The sequence below is a fragment of the Carassius auratus genome, chromosome 46 (genome assembly GCF_003368295.1).
Source record: "Carassius auratus strain Wakin chromosome 46, ASM336829v1, whole genome shotgun sequence".
Lineage (NCBI taxonomy): Eukaryota > Metazoa > Chordata > Actinopteri > Cypriniformes > Cyprinidae > Carassius > Carassius auratus.
Genome location: NC_039288.1, coordinates 15,103,472 through 15,122,504, shown reverse-complemented (window position 1 = coordinate 15,122,504; position 19,033 = coordinate 15,103,472). Strand labels below are relative to the sequence as shown.

The following is a 19,033-nucleotide window of genomic DNA, read 5'->3' as shown; positions in this document are numbered from 1 at the left end:
TAAAAATAAATAATAAAATGAAGCCTGATATAAAAAATAACGGATCCAAAATATTTTAGATAATATAATATAATATAATATAATATAATATAATATAATATAATATAATATAATAGAATAGAATAGAATAGAATAGAATAGAATAGAATAGAAAATGAGTCTAATAAATAGTAAATTGCATGTAGTCAGAACGGAGTTCAAACAGACACTCAGATCAGATCAGATATGAACAAGAAGGCATGGAAAACACCAATGTGAGTGTTGCAAACACTGAAAAATTAAGGCGTTATACCACAATGTGTACTATTATGAGCTAAGAAATTGCTGATGTATTTAAATTGAGGTCTGAGACCATAATAAACCACTAGAGGGACATCTCCACTAAAAAAAAAACTCAACAAAAAACAGTCTCGTCCATGACATTTAACCATTTGCGTGCATTTATTGCAGGCCAGTTCCGTATAAATATTTTTTCACTTCTTATATACATGCTCAACCAGAGGCAAAGATCAGCGTACAAAATGTTACATTTCTGAAAGATGAGATAAATAACTTATGTTGAATATAATGTTAGAAAGTGTTAGAAAGTGATGGATAAATTAGTGCAATGATCTTACCACAGTTTTCTTTTGTTTTAAGGTTCTCATGTGATTACATGATAACATAGATTATTAAATAATTGTAATTTTAGGTAGACTATCCCTTAACCGTATTATATGAATCATAGTTATTATTATTATTTTAAGTACCTTTTAACGTAAATAGTTTATTATTTGGATTTTAATATAGTTTTCTATTTTCTTCCTCACGCGTGCATTCTTATGTATGTATGTATTTTTAGGGGAAAAAATACTTTTTAAATGTAATTGTTTAATAGCGTCTATGGCTGGGCAGATTTATCGCCCGCGCTCACCAACGCGAAAACCGCATTACAGAGCCCTGCATCCCTCCACCCCTTCAGAAAAACAACTCGGCCTAACTGCAGGATTCTCTAAAACTTCCATACATGAGTCTTGCTCCCGCCACAATTCACTGTGTATATTAATTATGACAGCTGTTAATTTCTGACAACATTCACGTCATATGTCAATGCTCTGCGTCCAGGTACAGGCGTGTTTTTGAGAGCGCGGGGATTATTTATCTTGCACGGTTGCGGATGGTGACCGTGCAGGGAAGGGTTGTGAGGTGTTCAAGATGGCTGCGCCCTGTGGAGTTCAGTTGCTCTAACAGGTAAACAGGCTTATTAAACGATGTTTTTTGTTGTGATATTTTGACATCATACATTTTGACAGTCGGAATGTTAGATTTGCTCGCTCTTCAGTATTTTGTGCGCGTTATTGAGTCTCTCAGGCGCAATTTCTGATTTGCACTAAGCTTGTCGATAATAAGACTCTCTTGCCTAGGACTGTCAGTGTCAGTGAAATAATAGTCCCCAATGATTGTTACTGTTTCGAATTGAATCACAATAAATCTCTGCATGCATATGCTCGAGTTTAAGAGGAAAGTTGAAATGCACGGGGAAATATTTCATTTTGTTGGCGCATTTTTTTGGAGACAGTCCCGCAGATTCTGGCCATTGTTCTCGTGCGCTGTTTACGCCTGTGGTCATTTCAACAGAGCTGCTGTCAGAGCATGCAGCCTAATCCACAACATCTATCTGCACATGTGTGTGCACTGTTACTTTGCAGCATGCAAAGGTTGAAATACAGTCATATATTGTGGGATTTGCTGCCTGTTGCACGCCCTTGCGTGTGTTTTTAAACAGAAATCCTTTCGCAGGCAAATAATGCAGTGCAGTCCCAAGCATTGCCTTATTTTATTTTATTTTATGTTAGATCTTTGGATATCGGTTATTTGCACTGACTCGTATGTCTTGTAATTTACTTAATGAACTTCATGTTGCTATATATATATATATATATATATATATATATATATATATATATATATATATATATAAAATATTATTTTTATTTTTTTAACAATATCCTTTAATTTTTATTTAAAGTTAATTGAAACAATGCACATTTCTCTACTTCTGTATGGATGTTTTTACACAACCTCTTTAAGGAATTTGTTTATGTGGTCCTGAACATGGCATATAAAGCTTCTTTGTGCTGTTAACTGCTCTGTTTTCTAGTTGGCAAGTACAGGCTCAGTTCATGTTGAGGTCGTCCAAAACTTCATCTTATTAGTGTTTTTTCCCCCTCCATGAATGCAGTGCATGCTCTTAGTTTGTGGGCTACGATCATGAAGTTAATCAATGAACTTCTATGCATCTACTGTGCAGAGTTATTTCCATTGAGAGGTCAGCTTGCCATGACCTGCTCTAGATGGTTCTCATCTTGCACAATGTTATGCTTAGAGTAGTGCTTTGGGTTTCATAACAGCTTTTAGTTTGGTTGAGAACTGGAATGGTCTCCAGCGAGGAGACGGTGTCCTAGCAGTTGTTCATGTTGCATGTTTGACTGTCAGCTTGAGGTTTTGGTGACTTGTGTTACTGTCAAAAATAAGCTAGTCAGGATGTAGCTTTAGACCCAAATCTGAAAGAAGTTATTGCACTGGGAACGTGGCAGACCTTTCGGAATCAAATTCAAAGAAGAATATTTATTATAGTGGGAAGACAATGTCCTGACTATCTGCCTTTAAACATTGGGGCTAGTGTGAAAGTCTTTTGTGCCAATTGATGGAATTATTACTAGCTGACACAGTTTTTTACCGCATTTTGCATTTCTTGGTACATGTAAAGTTCCTTTTTTATTTTACTTAAAAAAATTCTCAGCCTTGCAAACTATTTACTCATTTATAATCATTCAGTAATCAACATTCAATTGTATTTCTGTGAATACTGCTGATCTATTTTTCAGCAAGGATGCTTTAAACGGATCAAAGGTGACAGTAGAGATATTTTTAATGGTACATAACATTTCTGTTTCAAATAAATGCTGTTCTTTGGAACTTTTTATTAATGAAAGAATCCTGAAAAATGATATCATGGTTTTGCACAAAAATATAAAGCATCACAACTGTTTTCAACATTGGTAATGATAAGAAATATTTCATGACCTCCAAATCAGCTTATTAGAATGGTGGCTGAAAATTCAGCTTTGGTGTCACATGAAAAATTTAATTTAAATTTTTTTTTTAATAGAAAAAACTAAAACCGTATAAATATTTGAGCCACTGGCCCAATAGTACATGCAAAAACTATTTCTTATAGTTTAAAGTATTAACCCTTAACATGCTCCTTTATCGCTCCATTTAGAGTTAAAACTCGCTGCTTAACTTATTTTCACTGCTCTTGTGTTGTGAAGTATATTCTAATCAGGCCACTAAGACATGTCACATTCCTCTGGTCTTATTATGAGTTTTCTTTGACTATATTAATGCTTTGACCTGATGTTGTCAGGCGGCTGTGACGACTGCTGACTTTTGTCACGTCTGTGCAAGAACAGATCACAACATGTGAATCTTAGATGCTTCAGAATCTGTCTGGTTTGTTTTTTTACTCTCCTGGAACGGCCAGCCCACATTACCACATGATGTTTATGATGGCATAATTCTGTGGGAATTTTCCTGCACATCTTGCAGTGCTTTACTCCCTCTCAATTGGAAAGTTTACTTAAAGGTAGAAACTGCAAAATGTTCTCATGGATATTTGATGGAGACAGGTGTTTCTAGACAAGTGATGCAAGTCCTCAAATGTGTTTTGCAGTTGTGCCTGGAGACTGTATCGACGGGCGGCCCAGGGACCCCTCCAGGCTGGACAGGACACGGGACGTCGTGAGAGTGACGTCTAAGAGGTCCTTCCCCGCTCCCTAGACTGTTTCAGAGACACCCGCCTCCGAACCCTCCATACCACCATGTCCAGGGAACAGCTCAACGTGGGGGATCTGCTTCCTCTGCTGGAGACCTCTGACCTCCGCCAGCTGGATGAGATCAAGGGCCTTCTCAATGAACACCTCAGCACAGGTCCAGCCGAATACTGTTAGCAGAGGCAGCCTCTGGAACATTTACCCAGTTCTTGTGTTGAATTTTTAAACTTCTCGATGTTTGCTACAGGATCCATATTATAATTCCTTGCAGTGTTTTATTGCATGACAGACGGTATAAAATCGACTCATGTTTTGCAGATCGAGGGTCTGTGCTGATGAACGGCTTGGTGGATTATTTCCTGGAGACCAACTCCGCCCAGGCAGTGCACATCCTGTCCTCAGTGAGGGAGCCACACGATAAGGTGACTGACAGCCCACTGATTTTTCTGCCTTGCTTCTCACACAGTCTAAACTTGCTACCCAGAAGAGAATGTTCTCAGCCTTTTTCTGGATCTTTTCAGTGTTTCTCACTCAAACCATTTTCCCTGAGGTTTTCTGCCAAATTTAAATCGTGATAGTATAACCTTTGAAATTAATATTAGTAGTGTAATTTACAGTTCAATTTTTTATTATTATTATTAAATACTTTTTTTATTTTAATTTTAAAGTACAGTATTATTATTGTTATTATTATTATTATAACATAATTCTTATTTTGTTTAATATTTTCACAATAAGAATGATCATCACTGTTTCAGTTGGAATGTTGCCTATGATAACAGAAAAGGAGATTTATTTATTTTTTTTAAACCAAAAAACAAGCTATAGAAAATACATTTGTTGTTCTGTATAATTTTGACATGAAATCAACTTTTTGGGAAATAAAATCAGCTACTTTTATTGAGAGAAAAAAATTAAAATTAAATTAATTTCATGCAAATAATTATTCTTAGAATTTGTTTAAGAATTACAAGTAGTAACTTGAGTACAGTTAAAAGTTATTATTTTATATCTTAGCTGGAAAGAAAGAATAAACCCAAGAGTGAATTTTTGATGACAATGAATCTCATTGTAATTTTTACCCAATATCTTGCAGTCCAAACTAGTTTACAATATTACTATAAATGCAAATATTATACACTTGACCATGTGAGCACATAATGTAGGTGTGTTTATATGCGACCAGCCCACATTCTTAGAGTAAAAAAAACAACAACTGTGAAATCTGAACAAATTTGATTATATCTTTAAGGATTATAACTATTTCATTAATATTTGATTACAGTAATAAATGTCTTGGGCAGAGAACACATTATCAGCCGTTCTGAGTCTTGTCTATAAGATGACTCATCAGTTTTGTCTGTTTCTCAGCACCTTTTTGATAAAATGAATGAATGCATGGCTAAAGCCCCCTGTCGCCTGCCCACCCTCACTCTACTGGGGCACGTTGTCCGTAAGCAGCCGTCTTGGATCCACAAGATTTCCCGCTATCCGCTGCTGCTGTCTCTCCTCAAATGCCTCAAGGTAAGCTGATAATGTGAAGGATCTTTCAGATATGCCTCTTGTTATTGTATCTTGTAACCTACAGTGTACATGTGATAATTTGTGTGTTACAGACGGACACAGACGTTGTGGTTCTGATAACTGGAGTCCTGGTGCTCATCATACTATTACCCATGATTCCCCAAGCTGGCAAGCAGCATCTCTATGATTTTTTCGATATCTTTGGCCGTCTGGCTTCTTGGAACCTGAGAAACCCAGGTAAGAGTTACTAAGCATGCAAATACTGTTATATCCCTGAGGTATATATTGAAAGGCTCTGGATGGTTTTAGCTTATTGCAAATGATTTCATTTGTAATCACATGCCTCATAATATTTTTGGATGGTTAACTAGCTGTGTGATCAATCTCTGTTGACAGGACACGTTCCGGAGGTTTATCTCATCCACCTGCACGCAAGTGTCTACTCGCTCTTCCACCGGCTGTATGGGATGTATCCCTGCAATTTTGTGTCTTACTTGCGCTCCCATTACAGCATGAAGGAGAACGTAGACACTTTTGAGGAGGTGGTCAAGGTGAGCTGTCAGTCATAGCTTGGCCAGGAGGTTTGCCAAAAACATGCGATTTAAAATATTCCAATGATTTTCCATAGAATTATATTATGAGGGGATCCATGTCAAGCTTCAAAAATGACAAGTGCCTATGCACTAGTGGTTGTGGCTTATGGTTAATAAGTGAGGGTGTGATTTTAGTCAAATATAACTGAAGGTGTTTATGTCTGTGTATATGTTACAGCCCATGCTTGAACATGTCAGAATACATCCCGAATTAGTGACCGGAACCAAGGACCATGAACTAGATCCCAGCCGGTGAGGAAATCATGACACTTGACGCTTTAAATGCATAAACCATGAGCGTAACAGTCACTCTTTTCTCTCTTCAGGTGGAAGAAATTTGAAATCCATGATATCGTTATTGAGTGTGCCAAAGTCTCTCTGGACCCAAGGGAGGCGTCCTGCGAAGAGGGCTATGCCAGCATGCCTGAGCATTTCTGTGCTCATCTACAACAACGTCCGGATGATTGCACTGCCAGCCCTTACGGTGACTTCCACAGTAGCTACGGTAACACTCTCATCCTGTCTGATTGAATTCTTCAAACTCAGCCTACAGCAAAATAGCACTTTTCAAGGTTTTATTTTTTCTATCCTAGAGATGGTGATTTGGCTATATAAATAGATTTATAATTTAGAAAAACAGATTTTCTGCTAGTAACTGCAAGGTCATGAGTTTAGTTTCTCTTGAATACACAGCTGAATAATATCTTATGCCATATGTATAAAATGTAATAGGAAATTAAGCTAGGCAAGATAAAAGTCAGTCACAGTCTATTTTCAGGCATGTTCTGTTTTTGTAGCAGCGGCAGGATGTTTTTTGTGGACGTAATTTTTCTGTCCTTTTCCAGGAAGTTCTTCCTCGACTCATTTCTCCACCCCTCGTCAGCCTGTCGTCCATCCCTTGGCCCTGTCCTCTTTCTCAGGGACGCAGCCCCCCTATCGCAGCCCCACTGGAACCCGTCGGCAGGTGAGAGTCCACCATGCTCTGGAATCTAGAAATCCTGTTTTTAGTTTGCAGTTTAGGATTTGTTGGTTTTAGCAGCGGAGTTGCAATATTGGAGCATGTGTTTGGTGCGGAACTACCTGTTTGAATCCAGTGACTCCGGGTTGGCACACTAGTTTGTGAAGCAGCACCAGTGCAGGAATCGGCATCTGCTTCCCTCCCTCTTGTTGTTTTTTTTCCCGCTTGTCAGCTGTTGTCCATAAATCACCCATCACCGAAACCCTCCCTTCCCGCTGCACATCAGAGCTCCCCCTCCTTCTCCCATCGTGAATCATCTCCTTGTTCTCCAGGCAGGCTGAGGAGCTGAGAGGAAAGGAGGGGAGAGGTGTTGAGTCATTTCGGTGGGTATGCAGGGCTTTGAAAAGAGAAAAACATGCCATCTCTTAGCTGACGCAGAAACGGTTGTCTTGGTAATGTGAATGACGCTTGAGCTCTTTCTCCAAACCTGTTTCCTCCCATGGTCAGGACCTTGATTCTGGTGTTCACTCCATAGCTTGAAAACAAATAGCATTGCATTTGTTTTCTAAATGAGCACAGTTGGTCACATGTTAATGTTTTTCTCACAATTCAAGATCATGTTCTGACAGTTTTGTTGTGATTTGGTAAATACTTTCTATTAGGGGTGCATTGTTCTGGAAATTAGAGGATGATGCAGAAAACAGTTATTTTAAAACTGTAATTTGCTGATAGCAATTTGATTGCCAGTGTTAATAAATAAGCAAATAGAGCTCAGAGTGCAGCATCTCTTTAAATAGGAAAGTGCTTTTCAAGATCTAGTGCTCTTACAGAGTTAAACTTAAAGTTAGTGCTAGATGATGATCTCAATCTTAAAATAAGTACAAACATTTAAATATTGGCAATATTGGCTAATTAAAAAAAATATTCTGTATGGTACCAATGAATTGTACTTTATTACACTTTTCACTATGCCTCATGCTGGCGCAAAATATACTACACTCTGAAATTGCTGACAAAAGTTTTCACTTTGTGAAATGGTTGTTTTGGATGGGTAAAGGATAAATCTATTAGATGCCATCTGATAATCACAAGATTCTGCATGAGCAGTCATGGGACTTATTTTGTGTGTGCTTGTGTTTATTTATAGAACTCCAGCTGTGAATTTAATGCCACATATGGCTTTAAGGATTCCCTCTGGAGCCCCTCCTCTCAGTGTGGGATGGCCACGCCCCCTTCCTCTCGTGGGATGTCACCAAACCCGGAATTGTCCCAGAGTGCCTCTCACCTACCAAGCCGCCTCTACAGCACACCTGGTGACTATACTGACTGTGTTTGTTCACAGTCAATATTGACATTTAGCATGTTGGCACGGGTAGGCACATCTGGGTCTCCGTTTCCTTAGGCACTAGTATGAATTTGGTCTTGTCATCTTCATTGTAGCAGGTGGAAAAGGCACCCCATCCTCGAGCACCCCTGCGGCCTCTTCACCTCCTCCCAGCCTCTCCGATGAGTTGTCCCCTGTGTCTCTGCCTCGAAGTACCGCCAGCCCACCATGCAAGGTACTTTTGTGGAGGATGACCATTTGTGTGGATCTGTAGTATTCCCTTAAAGTGATAGTTCACCCAAAAATGAAAATTCTGTTATAATTGACTCATCAAAAACTCTATTTTTCTTTAGTAGAATACAAAAAAAGACTTTGTAAAAGATGAAATTCAGCATGTTTTTGACATTTATTGTACCAATATAGTCAAAACATTCTTTAATGATGATAGAATTTTTTACCAAAAGCCATTTTAACTGTTATGTGCTCTTTAGGATGGTAGACCTTTAGACCACACCAAACCTGTCTTGGTCAGACAGGAGCCAGTCAGACAGGAGCCAGACAGAGAGCTTGAGAAAACTGGACCTGAAATGTTCAATCATAGAGGTATGTTACATGTAAGAATCACTCAAAACAAGAATTGTGTTTTGACATTACCAACACAACAGCCTGACAAAAAAAATTTGATGGTCAGTTCTCTTTAAAAAGTTAGTTTAAGTATTTATTTAGACTTTGGTTAAAGGGTTAGTTCACCGAAAAATGAAAATTATGTCATTAATGACTCAATCTTTCGTTCGTTTTCTGGAGCGGCTCGGTGTTCATCTTCAGTTCTCTCTTCACAGCAGTTCAGTCAGTGTACTGTTTGAGTACATGAAATACTCCGGGATATTGGTTTGTTTGAACTCAGAGGGAGTGTCATCCACGTTAAAAAAGTTAACAGCTTAAGTCATTTGTGGATTAATGTGTATTGGAGACACGAAATGTTTCGAACGATTCAGTTCGATTTGGTGAACTGTTTCAAGAAGATCCGGTTACATCGAATGATCCGTTCGCAAACCGGATATGACAAACTGCTTTGTTTTGAACTCTCTTACAACAGATTATAAATGCATTAATTTATTGATGCTATACAATATACTATTGGAGCCTGTTTCTGCCAAGAAATAATAATAAAAAAAAAAGGTAAATGCGACTTTTTATCTCATATTTCAATTTTTTTATCACAATTGTTTGTAAAAAAAAAAAAAAAAAAAAAAAGTCGGAATTACGAGAGAAGTTTATGCTGAATTGAACAGTTCTGAGATTATATCTTGCAATTCTGATATTTTTGTCCATCTCGCAAGTGTGATTTTGTGTAATTGTGACTTTTAATCTTGCATAATTTTTTTTCCCCTTGCGGTAATGAATTTATATCTCACATTATGAGATAAAATATATTTAAAGAATATTATTATAAAGATTTACCTTTTTTACTTTTTTCATCCCGTGGTGGAAACAAGCTTCCATAATAAAGTTAAGACATTTTTTGTGAATGGGCCTGTAGATGTGTCATTATTAAGAATACGTCTTTTATCTGACCCAGATGGCAGAGGTGAGAACATGCCCATGACCCTGACCGAGCTCTCTGTGTACATGAAAGAGCAAGAACAAGAGAGGATCGAGAAAGAGCGAGAGGACGGTATGAACTAGCACTCAGCGGTTGTGTGTGGCTTTTGAGTTGCTTCATACCAGTTGTGTCTTTTCCTGACAGACTATCTAAACTAGTACGCTCTGGAAATGTCCTTATATAATTTTCTATCTACATTCTCTCAGCTGCCATCACAGAGGAGCTTGTAAAGTTAACAGAGGAAAAGCAGGATTTAGCTGGCCCTCGGGGCTTTGACTCTCCATTTTTCAGCACCACAGAGACCCTGACCGGAGCGCAAGAGAAACCACTGCCCTGTTCTGTCCTTGGGAGCTCGACTAGAGACCCTAACACTGCAATCTCCACGCCAGACAAGACCGAGATCACTCCTGGGGACAGAGGCAGAGTCAGCAGAGGCCCATCCCAGGAGCATCCCTGGTCCTTCCAGCCAGTGTTCATGCCCATCGAGCACCAAACGCATAGCCAACTTCATCAGAGCCCCTCTGCACCAGAGGATGAGGCCCTTAAATATGGCTTGTGCTCCCCGAGCCCATTCAAGGCGCCACCCCTGCCGTATGAGGCTCTGTTTGACCTGGCCCTGCCTCGGGCAGCCTCACTCTTCGTGGGGAGGAAGACCTCAGAGATTGTGCAGCGAGAAACCTGGGAGAGGATACAGAGAGGAGATGTGGACAAACAAGGGGAGGAGGGGGGTGCGGTGTCTGCCTCCCCCTTGGAGGTGCTGGATCGCCTCGTGCAGCAGGGCAGTGACGCCCATGACAAAGTGTTAAAGAGGTAGGCCGTTTGCTTTCAAGGTTTGCAACAACTCTTGTCATTGCTTTTGGTAATGGGGCTTGGTGGTAAGAGATCTGAGCTTACAGTCAAAAGGTTGACGGTTCGAACCCTGCAGGGCATTAAAATGAAACGAAAATTCTCTCATCCTTGGTTAGATTTAATTAAAAGCCTAATTTAAATCTCTTCATCATATAAAGTGATTGTATCTCTTCACAAGACTTGGATTCAACTGCTTGGATTTATGTGGTTTCATTTTGCAATGCCTTCATAACCTTCATTAAGTTCATCCAAAATAATGACCTCATAGCTACATGCTAATATAATAGCAACTAGCTAAATAGCAACTAGCTAACAATTTCTCAGAACTCCTTCCTAGTGTTGAGGACATTTATGCCCAACAAGAATAACAAATTTTCTTCAGAATATGTAAACAGTCTAGTTTATTTTACAGTTTCCAAACTAGAAAACTTGTTGAAGGGCTGCTGGTGTTGCTCTGAGGCTCTTTCTTTAAGGAAAACTGGGTCAGACTAGTTGCATATTTGCTTACTAACTCACTATCACACAGAAACAACTGTCTGCATTGTCCTGTGTCACATCCACTGCCATGCAAACAGCAGAGCCTGTGTTAACAGAACACAATAAGAGCTCTTTCTCTCTCCTCCTGCCCTGCACAAGCTTTACTAGAAGACACATAATTGAGTTGGGTTACTGGGCTCACACAATTTGAGGTGTTTTGGCTCTGGTCAGAGAGGGTTCTGTGTGGAAAGGCTTCCTCTGCCAGAATAGCAGTGTGTCCGAAATTACTGTCACATTGCCACTGACCTTGTTGATCCTGTGTTTTCTCCCTTCCTTTTCTTCCAACACTTCCACAATCGCTGTCAGATTGCCTCTGCCAAGCAAGTCAGCTGACTGGACACACTTTGGAGGTAAACAACATTACATGAGCACACATTCGCTACTTGTGCAAAAGTAGTTCTTTCAGAGTACAGAGAAACAATGCTATGTTTTCAGCAAGGGGAGGTTGATAAAATGGTGAACGTTTTGTGTGAACTTGAAGTAATTGTTTCCATTTAAAAATCTCAGGGTGGATCTCTCCCCTATTATCGGACACTTTGGTTGTGCAATAGGTAAATTGTAGATGACAAATAATAACTATTAGATTAGAAAAGATTGTTTCTAATCAAAGCACCTTTATTTACATTGCCATTTATACAAAACAGATTGTTTCAAAGCAGCTTCACATTTATATACAGTTTTATCAAATATACCAAAAAAATCTAATTCTGCTATATAGGATCTCTAAGAAAGACATAGTATCATTAATCAGCTCATGCTGATTCTACATTAGAGTTAATACCTGAAAGGCTTTTTACAGGTGGATCTCAATAGACATGTGCCAGTATTCGGTAACGTGACATATCACGGTAATGGATATTGCACAATGTTGTTATCGTAGGCACTTCTAAATATTGTGAATAATTATATATTACAAATTATTCCGAATTTGGAATGCATTTTAAGAATACTATTCCCATAAAAATGCACAACACCCCTGTATGCTGCATGTGCGCTCGGATGTAAACAAGCACGCATGAGAAGCGCATTGGGGAACATGTGAGAGACGCGCTGAATTAAAGCACATTCACTCTCTCACAGCAGATGGTGCTAAACTGCAGAAAATGCAGCCCTTGCCCTGCAAGCCCCATAAATAATGCAGCTGCTACTTTCTAAAACATACTGGAATAATTTTAAATTGCCATTCAGATTTGTGTATTCGCTATGATGTTCATCACATTGCCTAATACTTAAGTATTTAGACTTAATAGGCTATTTATAAAAAATAAAATAAAAATAAAAATATTTTAATATGGACTACTACAGCCCTAGATATTTTGGTTGAAAGTGTTTTGATTCTTAATTGTTAATTCAAATTAGGGCATCATTAGTTAACATTAGTTAATTCATTAGTTAACATAAACTGCCAATGAAAAAATTCTTCTTAACATTTGTTTATCTTAGGTATTCTGGTATTTATAACACGTTGTTAAAATCTTAAGTTGCAACTGTATTATTTAATGAGCTAACATGAACTAAGACTTGTATTTTTTAACAAAGATTAATAACTTATGTAGCAAATGTAGCTATTGCTCATTGTGAATGCTAATGGTTAACTAATGAGGTCTTATTCGAAAGTGATACCTATGGGTCTTTTGCACTTTAATCTGTATTGCTTCATTGTATTTAAATCTTCAGTTATTTTTGTTATAGGAAAAAAAGTTATTTAACCTGTTTTACTGTATTATGACCAGTGAATAGTTGAGAGATATTGGTGGGTTTTGTGAGCCAAAATCATCTCAATTAATAGAAGAGACTTGAACTACTTCATTCTGTATGCACTGAATTTATTTAATACATGAGTTTCACAATTTGAGTTAAATTACTGAAATAAATGAACGTTTCCACGACATTCTAATTTACTCAGATGCACCTGTATGTGTATGAGACCTGCAAAATGCAACAATTATTTTAATGCTTAAGACTAAAAAAAGCGTCTACTGTTTGTATAATGTATGAGTTATGCAGAAATCTTTTTTTGTTGTATTTTGTAATGCACAGGTTCTGCTCCTCTGGACGAGCTGCACACACTGCGCAGTCAGCTGCTGCTGTTACACAACCAGCTCCTGTACGAGCGCTACAAGCGAGAGCAGCACGCCGTACGCAACCGACGTCTGCTTCGGCGCATCATCAATGCCACCGCACTCGAGGAGCAGAATAACGCCATGGTAACCTCAGCTTAGAGTCATGATCTGTGGGACAACATTCAGTTTGACTCCTCTTCTGTCACTAGATATACGATTCTGAAATGTGAAATGTTTTCTTTTTGGCAAGCCTGGTTTGGTGGTACCTGATATGCACCTTGACCACTAGAGGGCAGCAGAAGCAGTTGATTGTATGCATGTGTTTGTTTCAACAGAAGGACCAGCTGAACCTGCAGAGTGTAGATATCATCTCTTTTAGAGAGAGCCTGCAGGTAGAGCAGCAGAGATACCGGCAGCTCTGGGACAACCGAGAGACTGTGGTTACATGCCTGCACAGCCAGATACGGCAGCTACAACAGGCCAGAGATGACTACTACACCAAAAACCAGGAGTTACAGGTGCTAATCAGTTTATTTTTAATTTATTTTTTCAAATCTTTATAACTCCATACCCCAAAGCTGTAGTGTATGTAATTTAAAAGTAAATGAGATGGCCATGACATTGCAGTTTAGAATCAGTTTGATTATTTTATTATGCACCTGTGATCCTCCAATCAGAGTAAACTACAAGAATGCCAGAAGCGAATAGGTGAGATGGAGGCGGAGCTTCAGAAGGCGAACAACAAGGTGTGCCACACAGGACACCTGCTGAACCAGCTCACTGCCAAGGTATAAAGAATCACCCTGTCTCTTGAGCTCCAAAAAGAGCCAATCCCATATCTTTCAGTCCATTTGAGTCTTCTATTCGAAGTAAATTATCATTTGTAATTTTGGTGTGAATGTTCCCTTTAAATATTTTGAGTACGCTGTGATTATAGATCATCATTATCTTCCTTTAACTTATCCTTTCTTCAGTTGTCATCGAGTGAAAGTATTCAGCAGCAGTTGAGTTTTCTAAATAAGCAGCTGCTACTGCTAGGAGAAGCACATAAACTGTGTGTTCAGGAGCTCCATCAGGCCGGACCAGATAATAGCAAGGTACAAGTAAAAAGAGCAAGAGTGTCTCTTTCATCTTTGCGATTTATGTCATATTCATCTCTGTCTTTGTCCACTTTTCTCTTGTAGGAGGTGCAGATGTTGCAGACATCCTGGGGGAAAGAGACGGAGCGTCTAAAGCAGAATCTGTTGCTTCAGAGCCAAAAGCTGGATGCTGCTCAGCAGAGAGTGGCAGAGCTGGAGACTCAACTTGCTAAGAAAGAGCACCTTATTGTAGAACAAAAGAAGTTTCTAGAAGATGTCAAGACTCAGGCCAAGTAAGATCTGTCTTGGTATATTTTAAGACTGTTTATAGCATGCTAACAACTTGTATTTACTGTACATTTATTGAATCTTTAAAGCACAAAGCTTCCCCCTTAGTTTTCTGTATAGTATGCTTGCTTATTTAATTCCATCGTTTCACAATGTCTCACAATCTTTCTTATTTGCCTTTCACATAGAGGGGAAGTGCAGGCCTCTGAAAGCAGATATCAGGCACAGAGGTGGGTAACTCTGGCTCTGCAGACTGAGCTTCTACAGCTTTACAGCAGGCTGGAAACAGAAGAGTCCTCTCCCACTGCTTCAGCCTTACCTACAGAGGGTGCCACTGAACCCCGCAGTTCCACCGAGCACAGGTAAGGTTGATAACCAAAGTATCATTCAAATATAAAAACTTTTGAAACAAAGATACCATTATCCAGTTCAGCATGCCTCTATGTCTATGTTGATTTCATGACATGCAGTTTGTGCTGTTGGGACTTCACATGAAAGTTAGAAATTTACATTTTAAATTTGGATTCTTATATATATATATATATATATATATATATATATATATATATATATATATATATATATATATATATATATATATATATATAATATATATATACATACACGTATATGATATGTATTTCTTTTTTTCATTATGGCATAAATATTATATGTGTGATTTAATATTACACTTAACGTTATATGAAGATCGCCATTTGTGTTTACGTGTAAGTTGTTTATCTGTGTGTGTGTGTATATATACACACACACACACACACACACACACACACACAGAGATAGATATATACAGTACATATACATATACACACACAGTACTTGTCAAAAGTTTGAAAAAATTGGTTTTTAAATGAATTTACAAATTTGAATATTTTGACGTGTTGTATACTGTATGTGAATGATTTAACTTATTCAAATATTTCATGCTTTTAAAATAGCTGTTTTTCATGTGATGTTCATTTTATGTTATGTAATAGCTATCTTCTCTCTTCAAATAACTTTATCTTTTGTGCCTTAATTACTTAAAAACTAAAATAATAGGACACCATTTTCTGGTTTTGTGGCTTGTTATAAACGGGTCTGCTTGTGGGTTACAGAATAATTGTGCTTTCCCTGGCATATATCTCTTCTTTTTTATACTTAAAGTTCTTCTGATTGTGACTCTTTTTGTGGTTCTTTCTGGTGTCACAGTGTCATAGTGGTGGATGGTGCAGTAAAAACAGCCATCAAAGAAGATGGCAAGTCTCCACGCGGCAATGGCAGCTCTTCCTCGGCCAACTCTGTAAACGGCAATCGAGACACTCCCCCACCTGTCCTAGTGGAACCTCCCCCTCACCGTCCACATTCCCCGCTGGGACCCCCAGGACCTTTGGTACCTTCTGACATTCCATTCACTGTAGGTTCCTACCCCAGTGCCAAGAGCTTTCTGGGTATGCGTGCAAGAGAGCTGTTCCGTAACAAAAGCGAGAGCCAGTGCGATGAGGACGAAGCCCCGCCTCCGCGTCTCACTGGCTTATCACAGGGCCTGAAAACTGAGCTCTGCGTGGAGCCGACAGCGAAGAGTACATCCAGCTCCACCGCTGCGCAGAGCTTCATGCTCATCACATCTGCTAAAGAAACCCAACCGGATGCTCAGAGAGCCAAAAACCGAGACCCGTTCCGCTCAAGATGCCCAGAGAGACCCAGGCAGCAACCGTTAAGGATCATGGACTACAACGAAAGTCATCAGGAACACGGCTAAACTTATGGAAAAATGGTGAAAGACAGGGAGGTAGAGGATGGAGATATGTGCGACTTAAGATTATAAGAACACAAGGCAAGACTCTTTCGATTTTCAGTGTTATCTGTCCCATTTCCACAAGCCGACAACAGGATTTGGAGCTATTAAATCAGTAAAACCTCCACTAAGATGGGACAAGTGGAAGGGATGGACTAAAACGACATGTATAAAAGTGGTCACAAAATGTCTTTTAGTTACCCCACTGTGTTGTTCGCCAGAAGTGTCACCGCTACATCTTTTATTTGTTTTTGTTTTTTTTGCTCATTTATCTGCTCCCTTTAACCAAGTAACTGTTGCAGCACGTGGAAGCTTTGCATTTAGGCTGTCATTTGCAGTAATGGTACAATGCTTACACCCTCGCAGCTCACCCGCACAGAGCTGAAGTGTGTGCTTGGATGCCAGGAGGCGGATGGTCGGTTGAATGGAAGCAGGAGTTTCTGGGTTTTAAGTCATCAGGTTTTACCTTTCAGACAAGTCAAGTGCGTTTTCATGTGCTCAAATCATGTTTCTCTTTACTACGTTTCTGTGTGTGTGTGTAAAAATTCTGTTAGTCTGTGTGTGTGTTGAAAGAGATGGCCCGTGTCCCAGACTTGATTCTGGGTTAAATTGCACTGTAAGTGGTTACTGATTACGGAAAGAAATATTTCACAGCCTTGGACTAGACTAAATCAGGATCCCAGAAATGATACAGCCTCGACATGTTTTTATATATTTTTTAAATTATTTATTTTTTTGTTCTCTCCTTTTTAGCTTTACAAGTATTACTAGTGCTTTTAAAATTTATAAAGCAACGTAAGTGAACAACGGCCATAGATTCGTGATAGATCCACGACTAATCAAACCTATGAATCATATCCTCCTGTAATCTCTCTAAAACATCGCAAGTAAAATCTAGATGATGTAATGGCCATTTTAAAGAATTATCCTAATAATAAATAAGTCAGACATCAGTCAAGGAATTGCTTTGACGATACTAACCTTCAGTCTCAAGCTCAGTCATCGTATCTGCTCATAACTCATAACGGATGATGGTATGTATGATTTGTCTTTTACCCTCTCACTTCAGCGCACTGCAGATGTTCAATGTTATTATTGCTAAGTTTGCTTTCTGGGTGCCAAATACTCAATAAGATGATGACTGTATTCTGTAGAGCTTAAATGTACTGGTTTTTGTTCTATTATTCAAGCTCATCTGTTCTTCTTCTACCGGACCATATCAGTTTGGGGGGGTGAGTATAAGACCCAAGGTCTGTAAGTTGAGATGTTGTTGAGCAAAAAGTATATGGACTCTAGTGATAAGAGCTGAAAGATGCCAAGTAGACAGCGTAAAATATTCCACAAAACGTCCATGTTGATAGTCAGATGTAATTTAGGAATTACGGATGTGGTGGTCATACTCAAATTGTTCCCAAATCCTGTTGTCCCCTTGAAGTCTCTGCTGTTTCTTCTGCCTTGCTATCTAGAGCATGTACAACAATCCTCTTTTAATGGCAACAATGGAAACTATCAATTAACAAGATACAAGGTACAATCAGCGAGGAAGGAAAGGAACGTTTGAATTTGAGCTCCTTTGCTGGAGAGGAAAGTTCTGGGGTTTGTTGGGAAGGAAGGGGTGGTTGGAAAAGGTCCTTAAAGCAGTTGCTTGTGTTAACTGTGAATGACAAAAATAAAATGATCTTCAATGTTTTGCACTACAGATCGGGGGTTGTCTTGATTATTTTCCTCCTCGATTAATTTTGATTTGATGTCTGAAATTGAAATGAAACAATTTGAGGCCTACAAGCTATGCTGGCAAGAAACATAATTTCCTTGAATGTTGGGTGTAATTATTTGAGGCTAAATTGAACAGGTAATATTTGTTGACAAACAATAGATACAATGGTACATCTTTTGTCACTTATTATTTTTCAAACGTCTCCTTTTGTGTTCCACAGATGAAAAACACAGATTGTAAATGACATGGAGAGTGAGTTATTAATTTCTGGATGGATTTTTATTTTAAATGCTAGATACGTTTTAGGATAATAATTTTAACGTTCTCTCTCCCAACTGAAGATATTTTAATTATTATTATTATTATTATTATTATTATTATCGCAAAAAAAAGGAAAAATTACTAATATTATATGTCTAAAAACATTTACACGATCGACCACTAGAGAGCACTGTTGTTTTTGATTATCAACCATCAATCAACAGGTGACTCTCCTTGAGCGTTATAACTCAAAGCATACTTACAGATTAGCATGCATGTTTATTTGAGGTCAAACGATAGGTTTTGCGCTTTCCGTACAGTTTCAGTATGCTATATGTCCTACTGAACGCAGAACCTGATTTTACCAAGTGAGACTTGTTCCTGGGACAACATTGCGATTAACCAATCAGATTTGAAGAACCAGTTTATAGATTTTGTGAAGTTTATGCTTAAAATCACTGTTTGGTGCTTGTACATCAGTGTCATTCATCTATCATTTCCTCTGATTTTAGGGATTACTTAAGGTTAGGTTTAGGTGTTATACATTTTTGGAGTTAAATGTTGTTCCAGGGTCAACAAAATATGTTGACCTAGGAACACATGTGACTCAGCAAAATCAGGACGTGC

General features: G+C 38.6%; 1 protein-coding gene across 2 annotated transcripts; it reads left to right on the top strand.

The window, feature by feature from the left end:
* Positions 1–1,116: 1,116 nt before the first annotated feature.
* Positions 1,117–18,127, top strand: LOC113064325 (hamartin-like). Of its 2 annotated transcripts, none has more exons than XM_026235058.1 (22): positions 1,117–1,230; positions 3,716–3,972; positions 4,134–4,237; positions 5,187–5,339; positions 5,432–5,576; positions 5,736–5,890; positions 6,111–6,184; positions 6,259–6,437; positions 6,778–6,896; positions 8,038–8,203; positions 8,331–8,449; positions 8,706–8,817; positions 9,794–9,889; positions 10,024–10,627; positions 11,510–11,553; positions 13,244–13,410; positions 13,602–13,784; positions 13,944–14,054; positions 14,241–14,363; positions 14,451–14,638; positions 14,822–14,995; positions 15,843–18,127. In XM_026235058.1, exons 2-22 carry the CDS (start codon positions 3,864–3,866, stop codon positions 16,390–16,392), a joined length of 3,675 nt encoding a protein of 1,224 aa, XP_026090843.1. In that variant the 5' UTR covers positions 1,117–1,230; positions 3,716–3,863; the 3' UTR covers positions 16,393–18,127. The 2 variants fall into 2 exon arrangements, with proteins under 2 accessions (XP_026090843.1, XP_026090844.1); XM_026235059.1 differs by lacking the exon at positions 1,117–1,230 and adding an exon at positions 3,436–3,628.
* Positions 18,128–19,033: the final 906 nt, after the last annotated feature.

What these genes read in the sequence shown, in the direction of transcription:
- LOC113064325 (XM_026235058.1), top strand. Translation starts at nt 3,864, where the DNA reads ATGTCCAGGGAACAGCTCAACGTGGGGGATCTGCTTCCTCTGCTGGAG. An exon ending in CCAAAAACCAGGAGTTACAG is followed by an intron (nt 13,785 to 13,943) that starts GTGCTAATCAGT and finishes TCCTCCAATCAG; the next exon opens with AGTAAACTACAAGAATGCCA. An exon ending in TGAACCAGCTCACTGCCAAG is followed by an intron (nt 14,055 to 14,240) that starts GTATAAAGAATC and finishes TCCTTTCTTCAG; the next exon opens with TTGTCATCGAGTGAAAGTAT.